At 40.1% G+C, this 12,707-nt stretch overlaps 1 protein-coding gene across 1 annotated transcript; it reads right to left on the reverse strand.

The window, feature by feature from the left end:
• Positions 1-2,563: 2,563 nt before the first annotated feature.
• CXCL9 (C-X-C motif chemokine ligand 9) lies at positions 2,564-9,212 on the reverse strand. The gene is made up of 4 exons (XM_059066888.2): positions 9,071-9,212; positions 7,626-7,752; positions 6,276-6,360; positions 2,564-4,819 (listed from the first exon to the last, which is right to left on the reverse strand). The coding sequence occupies exons 1-4, from the start codon at positions 9,132-9,134 to the stop codon at positions 4,715-4,717; spliced, it is 381 nt and encodes a 126-aa protein (XP_058922871.2). The 5' UTR covers positions 9,135-9,212; the 3' UTR covers positions 2,564-4,714.
• Between the last annotated feature and the right edge of the window lie 3,495 nt (positions 9,213-12,707).

Here is a 12,707-nt window from a genome sequence, read left to right on the forward strand (position 1 = left end):
AATCATATATAGGTGGGAATCAGTTAGATGGGGGTGGGAGGTGAGTGGAGCAGGTGAATAAAAGAGCGTGAGCAAAGCTGAAGGCAGAAGTGAGCATGGTAAGTTTAGATGTCGTGACAAGAGTAGTTCAGATTGATTTGGAAAAGACATGAAAGAAAATTTAGGGTAAAGCATATGTCAGTCAACTGAAAAAATACATATTAAGTGCTTCCTAAGTGCCAGGCACTGCTCTAGACACTATAGATGCATTGGTGAAGAGAATAAACTTTTCTGCAGTCAAGAATATTATTGTTTGTGGTGGGGTGGAGGGACAGGAAATAGCTATATAAATATTTTTAAAAGATAATTTCAGATTGTGATGAAGTTAGATTGATTTATCTGATAAAAGAGAATGAAACAGACCATAGCTACCAGATTTTTAAAAATTGTGTGCCTTCTAGGTAAAATTGGAACAGGCATCCCCTGTATGGATGTTTTATTCTTTGGTTAGTTTGTTTGCATTATTATTATTACCTTCCACATGAATTTCTTAGTGGGAATCTTTTTCTTTTTTAAAAAAAAATTTATTTATTTATTTGGCTGCATCAGGTCTTAGTTGCAGCATGCATGTGGGATCTAGTTCCCTGACCAGGGATTGACCCCGGGTCCCAGCATTGGGAGCGTGGAGTCTTAACCACTGGACCATCAGGGAAGTCCCCTTAGGAATCTTTTAAAGCCACTTGCCCATTTTGTCAAGATTGGCTTAGTTAGCAGTCTGTCTTATTATCCTCATGATTCTGGTTCTAGTTTAGAGTTAGCCATAGAGGACTGTGCCCACATAAGTGGCAACCCATTGTTGCAAAGGGCAGAAAGTGTCTGAAGGAGGGCGTGTGTCAATCCCTCCCAGGTAAGGAAGTCTCACTTTTTCCACAGGAAATCAGTATGTGACACAGGCTCACCTGACAAATGCATTGAGTGAAGCTGACAGTATCAATTGCTGACTTCAGATTTATAGTAAATCTTCACTTCGTTCTTATTTTTCAGACAAAATATGTTATAAATACTCTAATTTTATCTACCCCATAGGGTGTATACATCCCACTTTGGAAAACGCTACAACAGACAGGGTCTGGGGAGAGAATGGTTATTTCACTAAGGGTGATAAGGGAAGGAGACTGTGAAATGACATTGAAGCTAAAATTCAAATGAAGAGGCAGGAACAGCTGTGCAAAGAAGAGTGCTTCGGACACAGGTGTATCAGGGAAGCAGAGTCGCTCTGAATATTAAGGGATTAGAGGATTTACTATAGGAATCAGATGTTACACAGATGAGGGAGGATCTTGGGAAAGGAAAGTCTGGGAGGATAGTCAAGGGACTGGAGAAAGATTCACTGACCAAAAACCTTCAGAAGCACTGGTACAGTTATACACATAAGAGTTTGTGAGAAAAATCCAAGAAGCTAAGACCGTCCAGCTGTCAAACTGGGACTGCTAGGGACCTATGGGAAGCTTGCTTCTATGTAACTACTGCCTCTCTAGGTCCACTTCCAAGCATCTGGTGGAGGACCTGGGACCATTGCTGGTCACAAGGCCACCAGTCATGGAGACAAAGTGAACTCAGAGGAAAGCAAGTGCGAGCTGGGGTCCACAGGATCCACCGTGTCTATCACTATATCTAATCAAGAGCTTTTAATCTCCTTTCTCCAACCTATTTTTACAGTCCTGGAAACATCTCTCTGTGTGTATGAGATGTGAAACACCCTCTGTTGCGAAGAAAGTGCAGCAGAGGCAAATGGTCAGGGGAGGCTGGGACTGACCCTGAGGACTTGCTATGCACCAAGATCTATGCTGGGCCTGTTCCTCACAACAATCCTGGAGGAGGAACTTGGTGTACAGGGAGGTTAAAAAGTGTGCTTGAACCAAGGTCACACAGCTAGTAAGTGGTGGGATTGATCTTAACTCAGATACCTCAGAAGCCAGAATCTTAGCTCTCTCCACAGCGTCCTGCTGTGTCTCAGGTTAAGGTCCTTGTGGGCTTTGTCATGTTCACCATCAGCAGCTGCTACCTGCCCAAATATCACACATATCTGGCCTCTCAAGCATATCTCAAATGTACAAGGCTGGTATCTCTGTCCACTCCCAACCTTCTTAGAGACTCCATACTGCATAATACCTCCAGCCCAAGTTTTCTGGACTCTGGAATAACTTATCCTATGTTTGGGTCTCCATAACTACTTGAGGCTTTATAATACTTAAACATATATAGTTTTAGGTTATGGAAAAGAGTCAGGACATTTTTGGTCTCCTGGGTATATTTCTTATCGGAATAGCATTCCCCTTGAGGATTAGGAAATAAATCGCATTCCGCATAAACTCTTGTAAGTCAATGTTATTATAAGGTATTGTCAAATTTTCCGCTGAAGTTTTTTTGTCTCCAAAGAGCACTTTAAAGAGCTTCCATGTCTTTATCTCAATTACACTTTATTTGAGATGAAACCAAATGAATAAGGACACATGAGAATTACTGTTACACATGCAATAGTTGGGGTACATGTCTGAGACATTAAAAAATCAAGACTTGTTTTCTGATCAGTGGTGCATTTATTGATAGCATTGTCTTTTAACAAAGAAAATATTTCAAAGTACAGGGTATATATGTCAATACTGCTTTGCACTTAATTATTTGCTTAGAGAGTATATATGTTTATATAAATGATGAATGATTATCATGTATACATATGTCATAGCTACTTAGTCAAAACATGTGGTCTTTGGGTATCAGTTATACACTGTCCACTTTACCAATGAGATGAGATGCAGGGTAACTGGGTCAGACTCTCAGACTATGAAACATTTAGATTTTTCAGGGGGAGTTACATGAAAGGAGCTAAAGAGTTTCATGACAAGTTAAGACGTTGTTTGGGATCACCACTGGGAAGCACTGAAAATCATCTGCAGCGTAAGGAGTGACAAAAATTGGGAAGGTAGGCATAGATTTAAATTCTGGCCAAAGACGTTCTCTCTGACACAGTTCTCAGAACCTCCTCTTTAAGAGGGTTTTCAAGCCCTGCAGAGGCTAACTGGGCACCAGCCATGCTTCCACTAACAGGATTTACTGCTCCCTCTGGCTCTTGGAAACTTAATACCCCCTTTCTTCATGAGAGCTGGTGTGGTAATCGATAACGACAATACTTTACAAACTTTGAAACAAGTTAAACTGACAAAGAAATTCATATCTACCTAAAATGAGTTGTTGAAAGGATCTTGGTGGCTTTCTCGTAAGATCATAGAAAAGTGAGGCTTGTCAGGAATGGTATTGAAGGAATTTTTGTATTGGGTGGGGAAAGGCTGGGCACTGGGTGATCTCTAAAGCCCCTTCCCATTGTAAGATTCTATGATTCTAAGTATCCTGTATGCTTAATGACAACAGTTTAGAATATCCTTAAGTGATTTAAACATTTCCTTCTTATCTTTCGGAGAGGCCAAGTTAACATCCTGTCAGAAGAAAACAAGGATGTTGCATCACCCCCAGTCCCCAAAGTGATAATGGCCTGAGGATAATGAGTAGAAGATGTTACCAGGGGTTAGATATATGGAGTAGCCAATAAATAGCCAGCTCCTGCTTTGAGGAGATGGTCTGGTTGCCCTCCTACCTGTAACAACTGCAATCAAGAAATTATTTGAAACCTAGTTCCACAGTATATTAGGCACAGTGGTAGATTCCGGGGACTAAACTGTGTCCCGTGCCCTCAAGGAGCTGACAATCTTGTTGGAGAGTTAAAATTAACAGACAAAAAATAATTAGAAAACAATTAAATGCTCATCTGTATGGTACTGAACACAAGTGAAATAGGAGTTTTAAAATAATCCAAGTATCCAGAAGATTTTATTTAAGAGGCAGGATTAAAATGAGCTTCAAAGACTGAATCAAGTGAGGATGAGTGAAGAGAAGGAGGTATTTCTGTGGGGTGTTGGGGAAAGAGTGAGAAAGCAGTAGACGGAGGTGAGTGAGAGCGTGACCTGTGTAGCAGAGGGGGCAGGCACTTGAATTGTGGTAGGACGGTGAGGAACTGGCTTGACTGAAGCAAAGGCAACAGAAAGGAATAAAGCGGTTACCCTGGGCGGGCAAGATGGAGTCACATGGCCTCAAAACCAGACAGAAGGTTCTGAAAGCCAATTGCTAGTGTTCTCCAGTGGTGATCCCCAGAAACAACCAGCATGAATATTTCAGATGCATTGTATGAGAGGCCCACAGGCAGATTCAAATACAGATGCCGATGGATGGCTATGGCAGCTTGGTGAGGTCCAGCTCGATTCCAAACTGCTCGGCTTACCAGCATGCTGCTAGGCTGGGGCCTGCTGACGTGTGCCTCAGTATATTCTCTGGAGTCCTGGGAAGACTACAGCTGTTCTCCCAGGCAGCTGTTGTGTGCGGGATGTGGTTGTGAGGACATTTGTCCAGATGTGGGCATTACTGAGATTGTGGGCTTAAGCATGGTGAAATTCAGTTGGTCAGAGGTGGAAGAACAAAGATAAACTCTAGCCTATAACAATTCTTCACATTTGGATTTTAAAAGAAACTTTCTACCTTTAATTACAATTTCAAAATAATGCTTTAAATTTTCTAGTTCAAATCAACAAGTTTATGTATTAAGATGCCATCCCTTTTTGGAATTATTTCAGTATAGTTAAAAAGAAACTTTTTAACACAAAATACTTGCTGGTAAAATGGTAGCTCATGTAGTCTTCTTTTGAGGAGGATGTAGAGATTTTTTAACTTTTGGAACTTTCTTGGTTTTTTTATATTTTTTCCCTTTCTTTTGCTTTTTCTTTTGGTTGACCTGTGAGGAGACAGAAAAAAAAAGGGTAATGTTTCTCTATCTTACCATTTTTCCTTCCTTATATTATATTTGGACTCTCCAGACTGTGGTCTTTCTTTATCCTCAGAACCAGTTTAAAGTTGCTTCAGTCTCAGTGGGGCTCTTTTTGATTCTATTTCACTCACTTTGATGAGGAGGCAATAGCCTTCTGACTGGTTCTCTTTTGTCCACTTTCTGTGCTCATTACTACCGCACTCCAATCTTGCTTATGACCCACCTGTCCTAATTATGGTTTTCTGAGGTTGGTACTATTATCATCCAATGTTTACAGATGAGGAGACTGAGGCTCGGAAAGGGTGACTTGCCCAAAGTTGCACAGCTAGGATGTGGCAGAACTGCTAGTCTGTCAGAGTCCAGAACCAAGCGCCCAACTACATATTCTGTGGCCCTCTTCAAACTTAACTCCTTAGCACACCATGCAGGATTCTTTCCCCTTTCCTGGTCTACTTTTCTATCTCAATCCCTTCACTCCCTCCACACAAACTCCAGCCACATTACCCGAGGTTCCCGGAGCACAGTGAGCTCTCTCATGATTCTAGTCTTTCTTTTCATGCTGTCCTTACCCTCCTGGTGAACTACTTATCCTTCAAGACCCAAATCAAATGTCACCTGATATAAAAAGTCTTCCTTAACCCTTTCTTCTTGTCCTCTGGCAAAGTTAATTACTTCTTCTTCTATTATCTTCAAGAATTTTTTTTTTTTTTTTTTTTTTTTGTGATATGCGGGCCTCTCACTGTTGTGGCCTCTCCCGTTGCGAAGCACAGGCTCCGGACGCGCAGGCTCAGCGGCCACGGCTCACGGGCCCAGCCGCTCCGCGGCACGTGGGATCCTCCCGGACCAGGGCACGAACCCGCGTCCCCTGCATCGGCAGGCGGACTCTCAACCACTGCGCCACCAGGGAAGCCCATCTTCAAGATTTTTGTACATATATTTATTTTATATTTTTCACATTGTACTATAATTAATTGTTAGCAAATTTGCTACAGCAGGAAGGGACTTTATCTTATTACTTTTTTTTTTTTTTGGTTGTGCCATGTGGTAGTAGTTCTCCAACCAGAGATTGAACCCAGGCCCTGGCAGTGAAAGTGCCAAGTCCTAACCACTGGACCACCATGGAATTCCCTACCTTATTTCCTTTCTATCCTCACTGTCTACCATTCAATACACATTTATTGTATTGGATAGGAAAGACAAGCTCCCTACCCTCATGGGACACACATTCTACTGGGAAAGATAGACAAGTGATATTGTAAGCAGGACTACCATTAAACCTCAAGGTGATGACATCATTCTATGAAAAAAATAGGAGCACAATAACATGAATGAAGAATGTATCCTTAAAGGAACTACATAATTCTTTGTCTTCCAAAGTTAATTTCTAAAAGAAAGAAAATTTTGTTCTTTTTTTTCCACCAACCTGTTTCTCCCACTCTTTAATCAATTCTTTCACATATGTTGAATCTGGGTTTAGACAGGTTTGATCCCCATTCTTCATTGTAGCACTACCAAAGAAATAGCAACAAGATTTTTTTTTACTTTTAATAATTTAAATGCTTCATCTTATCCACAGAATTCAATTCCCCAATTAAAAATGTATTTGTGTCATCACTATAAGCATCTGAGACTTGCAGTCTTTTTCCTGCCTTTTCAGTTTTTAAGTGACTGAGGGGACTTAGATGCATTTCTAGGATAGCACATAACTCTAAGTTAAAAAAATCCAACAGGTATATGCAATAGGAGAAAGTTAAATCTAAACATAATATTGGTTCTGTTATGCTGGAAAAAGCTACTTATGTTTAAGTGAAAATATAAAATAGAAAAGTTGCCAATATACTTTCTTTTCCCCAAAAACAATGAAAATGAGCATGAATTTTGCTAAATGTTCTAGTGAAACAACTTAAAACATAAATAAAATGTTTTCCTAAGATAAGATTAACAGACTGGTTGAATTTTTAAAATTACATCAGATTCTCCAGGAACAATTTAAAGACTTTTTTCTTTAATTTCTGTCTAATCTAAGAATAAGAGTAGTCATTCTATACATCATCCTTGATTTAGGTTTCAAAAACCTTACAATAGGCATATCCTTTAATCTAGCAATTCTAATCTCTAGAAAGGTATTACTAATAGGAAATAATTAAAGACACAATATTGCTACAATAGCAGTTTGTTTTCAATAGCAAAAAAATTGGAAATACCCTACATTTAGGTGTTGGTCATATAGATTATGGTACATCCACATGATAGAATAAAATTTGGCCATTAAAATTGACATTATTAGGAAAAAATGATGTTATTACAGAAGATTTACTGACGTGAGGAAATGTTCATTATATAGTGTTGATGTAAAAGCAGATTACAAAACAGTATGTAGTGTATGATTTTATTTTTGTGTACATACATTGTGTGTATAAATATATATATATAGTGTCTATATATGTACACACAAAGCCAATGAGGGAGATTTGAAAGAATATATGCAGAGAGATTAACACTACCTATCACTAAATGGTAGGATTATAGACGATTTTTAATTTCTTCTTTGGGGTCATTTACATTAAACATTTTCTACAATGAACATGTCATCTTTGGTTCCTAATCTCTACCAGAAATTGCTTGTTTTTTTAGAAGAAAAGGAAGAAGTAGACCGGATTTATGGAGGGGCAACAATCTGCATTTTAAGTGTCTGAATGGGCAAGTATTCTGAGGGTAATACTCACACTAAACTTATTGCTGGAGCATATGTGTTGGATGAGTTTTTACTTACATGATTTCAGTTTTCTCACAAGAAGGGCTTGGGGCAAATTGTTTAAGGTCCTTTAAGGATTTTGAATGGATCGTCCCTGGGCTGGTGTTGATGCAAGAACAGCGTCCATTCCTCATTACTGGAGCTCCTAAGGGAAAAAGAGAGGTAGAAAACATCGATTTAGAGCAATGTCTCAATTTAGGTGATCCACCTAAATGATACATTTGACTTAGTCATGATTATTAATATCATTTACTGAGTGTCTGTTAATCATTACCACGAGATTTTGAGTAGGTGTTATCTCCGTTTTATAGATAAAGAATCCGTTCAGAGAAGTTAAGTAAAAAACAAAGCCTTTCAGCTTTTAGGGGACAAGTGCAGGGTCTCAGCTCAGGTTTCTTTGGGTCCAAAGGCATTACTCTTTTTTTTTTTTTTTTTTTTTTTTTTGCGGTACGCGAGCCTCTCACTGCTGTGGCCTCTCCCGTTGCGGAGCACAGGCTCCGGACGCGCAGGCTCAGAGGCCATGGCTCACGGGCCCAGCCGCTCCGCGGCATGTGGGATCTTTCCGGACCTGGGCACGAACCCGTGTCCCCTGCATCGGCAGGCGGACTCTCAACCACTGCGCCACCAGGGAAGCCCCAAAGGCATTACTCTTAACTACCATATTTTACAACCTTAGGAAAAGGGATTTTTATAATATTCAATAAATGTCTATCACAGGTCAGATACACAGATACCTAATTCATGTGTGCTATGCAGACCATGGTATCTCAAGCAACTCCCAAAGCCATTTTTCATCTGACCTTAGTGAAATGGAGTTGGTACTCATTTCAACAAAAAGCTCCACTTAAAATAACTAATTACCACCACCATCCTGATCTTTCCCACTGCCTTGGTTTTCAGTAGTGCTTTAAACTTTTGAAAATTCTTTAAAATACACTATCTTCATTCCTTAATTCTTTCATTTATTCAACATACATTTACTCAGTACTTCCTATAAGCCATACATTGTATAGTAGGTAGAAGAAGCATAACTATAAAATCTCCATTTTACAGCGGAGGAAACTGAAGTCTAGAAAATTTCATTAATTTGCCCCAAATAACAAAGGTAGTTAGTAAACAGATTAGGGACAACCCCTCTGATTATTGGATACTTAATTGGTTAACCACAGACATACTTATCAAGAAACACGGTCAGGGTGACAAAAATAATTTAGGAGACAAAGTCTCCCATCTCATTATCACCCAGTTCAACATTTATTGAACACTTACTCTGTGCCAGGAATTCACACACGTGGACTGAGAAGACTTGTATTTGACTTGGCAGGTCCAAGATATGAACTTTGGATAATTGACCACACTTTCTGATGCACACCAAGCAGTTACCTTTACTGGCAAATCAAGAGACTTTTCTAGCAGTTCACATCTCTGACTTTACTAACCCAATATAACTCAGAATCCCTTACCTTGAACTCCAGTCAGAGTCAGGAAGATGATACCCAAAAGGAGAGGAACACCACTTTTCTTCATAGTGGTAGAATGGAGTCGCTCCTGTATCTGTTCTACTGAGTCACTCCTGTATTAGATTTTAAGTCTGAGAAATTCTTTAGAGAACATGCTCTTGGAAGTCATATTTATTTAGGAAATCCATTTCCCTCCTAAAATCTGATTGGCTGGTTGTCTTAGCTGATCCAGCTAAACTGACCACAAACTTAATTGTGCTGGGGGAAACCCTACTCTCTGATCCAAGGGAATTTCTGCATGCTTTATATCTTTCCATTTCACATAAATGGGTAGTTTATCATAAGAGATGTGAAACCATCATCACTGGCAGACTTTAGCACACTCACAGCTGGTCACCTGGATGAAGAATAAGTTATATAATGAATATAATAACACCATACAAGAAGGGCTGGAGATGTGGTTTCCAGATGGGAAATATTAAAGTCCAGATAAGTAAAACACTCTTCAAATTTTCTTACTATTTGTAGAATATCTTTATGTATAATATGTGGCCACATTTATTTTTTCTTATATTGCTTACTCAACAAACTTAAACAATCAAAATACATTAAAAGGCATCTTAATTAATTCAGGGACTAAGTCATTTTCTACTATGGCAGGCTCTTTTTGTTTTTTATGTCATTGCTGCTACAGATTATTATTTTTTTAAATAGATAGAATAATGGATCAGTTGAAAATAGACAATGGGTACTACATCAAACTTAAAAACTGTGTATCAAAGAAAACAATCAACAGAGTGAAAAAGCAACCTATGGAATGGGAGCAAATAATTGCAAAACATATAACTGATAAGGAGTTAATATTATATGGAACTTCTACAATAACAAAATCCAAATAACCTGATTAAAAAATGGGCAGACTCGAATATACACATTCCTCTAAAGAAGATATATAAATGGGCAATAAGCACATGAAAAAAGTTCAACGTCACTAATTGTTAGGGAAATGCAAATCAAAACCACAATGAGTTATCACCTCATACACACCAGGATGCCACTATCAAAAAACAGAAAATAACAAGTGTTGGCAAGGATGTGGAAAAGTTGGAACCCTTGTGCACTGTTGGTGGGAATATAAAATGATGCAGCCATTATGGAAAACAATATAGAGGTTCCTTAAAAAACTAGAGGGCTCTCAAAATTTAAAAATAGAATTACCATATGATCCAACAATCCCACCTCTGGGAATATGTTCAAAATAATTCAAAGCAGGATCTCAAAGAGATATATGCACACCCATGTTCATCGCAGCATTATTCACAATAGCTAAGAAATGAAGCAACCCAAATGTCCATTGACAGATGAATGGATAAAGAAAACGTTGTATATACATGCAATGTAATATTATGCAGCCTTAAAAAAGAAGGAAATCTTGTCACATGCTACAACATGGATGAACCTTGAGAATATTATGCTCAGCGAAATAAACCAGTCACAAAAGAACAAATAGTCATAGGAAGTATCTAAAGTCAAATCTTAGAAACAGAAAGTAGAAAGGTGGGTGTCAAGGGCTGGGGGAAAGGGTGAGATGAAATTAATCTTTAGTGGGTTTAGGGTTTCAGTGTTGCAAGATGAAAAAGTTCTAGAGATCTGTTGTACAATAATGTGAATATACTTAACACTACTGAACTGCATATTTAGAAATGGTTCAGATGGTAAATTTGATGGTACATGTTTTTTACCACAATAAAATAAAATAAGAGTAAGAGATCAGTTGCATGTAATGAAAATCCAAATTAATAGTGGCTAACTAGATAAGAGTGTGTTTCCCTGAGCAGAGGCAGGTGACTAGGGCTGGTACGGTGGTTCTGAGGTCTCCCGGGCTCCTTCTAGCTTGTTGCTTTATCACCATCTCTACGTTGCTGCCCTCATGCACGTGGCCAACAGGGGCTTGCCACCATGTCCACTTTCAAAGTACAGCTTGGTGGGAAGGCAGAAAAAGGGCATGCCTCTCATTTCTTCACTTATCACTTGTCCATACCCTGGACAAGAATTTATTCACATGGCCACAGCTAGCTGCAGGGTAAGTTAAGAAATGTGATCTTTATTCTGGTTGATCCACTAAAATTTGAGGGTTCCATTACTGTAGAACAGTGTTTCTCAACCTTTTTTTTCATAATTGCTTCTCCTGAGATAAATTAGATCAAATTTAAGTTAACATAAATCTAAATTTAATTTAATTTCTTCCTAAAAAGAAAAATTAAATATTATGAAATAAAATTTTGTTGGGTATGGTTGAACTTTGGTGGACCATAAGTCATTGTAATATCTAAGATTTTTTAGCCCCCCAAGGAACCAATTTTCTGTCCCCTTGAGGGCAATCCTTCCTCCCCCGCATTGAGAATGCATGCTGTAGAGTAGGAGGGGAACAGATACTAGCATTTTCTGTTACACAATGCACATTTTTGGACTGGTTTCTAGATGGATTATTATGCTTAAATACAATATTAAGTATTCTTTTTGAAGAAAACTTGTGGTGATCTTTGACACACCTTATTCATTTGGTTATGTTTAATTTTTGGTAATAATTGTGACCATGGGTATGGTGGAGCTGGGTTCAGGTCCCAGCCTTGCTACTTAACATCTGTGTGCCAAATACTTAACTTCTATGAGCCTCAGTTCCCTCAGCTGAGAAAGCTATTACTAACCTCACAGGTTGGTGAAATTAATGGCAACAAGGAATTTCAACTGCAAAACACCATAGAGCTAGTGACCATTTTTTCTAGCAAAGAAAGTTAGATGGAACCTTCTTAGGATAAAGAACAAGGCCTAGAATGGTCTGCCCTTGCCTACCTTTGAAGTCTCTTCTTGCATCTTAGTAATTTATCCACCTTAAATTTCCAGGTTAGCATTTCCCCTGGGGAGACTTCCCTGATCCCTAGGTTTGGTCAGGTCCCCCACCATGTGATTTCATGGCACTATGCGCCTCTCCTCATTCGAAGGACATGCAAGGCAATGTTACATTATCTGCTATCTTACGGTGAACATCTCCTTCCACCACTAGAACAGGGAAGGCTTGTGAGGGTCTATGCCGGCGTGCAGTGCCGAGCGCAGTGCCTGGCATTCAGTAGGCGCACAGTTAACACGTGCGCACCATTGAGGGAACCAGTTGGAACCAGTGAGGGAACCGAGGCCCCCGGCCTGACTCTGCACTGCGCTTGCGCTTGCGAGGAGCTTCTGGGCTCAGCAGGTGGAAGCGCACGGCGCATGCCCAGCCAGTCACTTTACAGAACCTTTGGTGGGGAAGCTGCCGTCGCAGCTGGAGCATCTTGCTCGGCTGGTGGCCCTGCTAGTGTTTCTGCTACCTGCGCTGCTCCCACCGTGAAGCACGTCGAGAAGAAAGGTAGTGGCTGTGCGCCTCGGGATCTCTCCCTCTGCCTCCTGCGTGTCCCCTCTACCCTCACTTCCCAACCCGAGGGGGTGGCGCTTCTCCGAAGGATGCCGGGAGGGGGGTCCGGTTTGCAGCTTCCACGCGAGGCTGGGGCTGAGGCCGGCGGGACTGTTGGCCTCGGAGGGGCCCGGTCATTGGGGCGGAGGCCGCCGGGCCGGGTCTAGGAGGGTCGTTCGGCCTTGGGTTGCG

This window comes from Kogia breviceps, chromosome 6, assembly GCF_026419965.1.
Source record: "Kogia breviceps isolate mKogBre1 chromosome 6, mKogBre1 haplotype 1, whole genome shotgun sequence".
Classification (NCBI taxonomy): domain Eukaryota; kingdom Metazoa; phylum Chordata; class Mammalia; order Artiodactyla; family Physeteridae; genus Kogia; species Kogia breviceps.

Excerpts from the sequence above, each read along its gene's own strand:
- CXCL9 (XM_059066888.2), bottom strand. The coding sequence starts at position 9,134 with ATGAAGAAAAGTGGTGTTCCTCTCCTTTTGGGTATCATCTTCCTGACT. Across the intron at positions 7,753-9,070 it reads GACTCTGACTGGAGTTCAAG|GAGCTCCAGTAATGAGGAAT; the intron begins GTAAGGGATTCT and ends TTTTTCCCTTAG. Across the intron at positions 4,820-6,275 it reads TTAAAGAGTGGGAGAAACAG|GTCAACCAAAAGAAAAAGCA; the intron begins GTTGGTGGAAAA and ends GTCTCCTCACAG.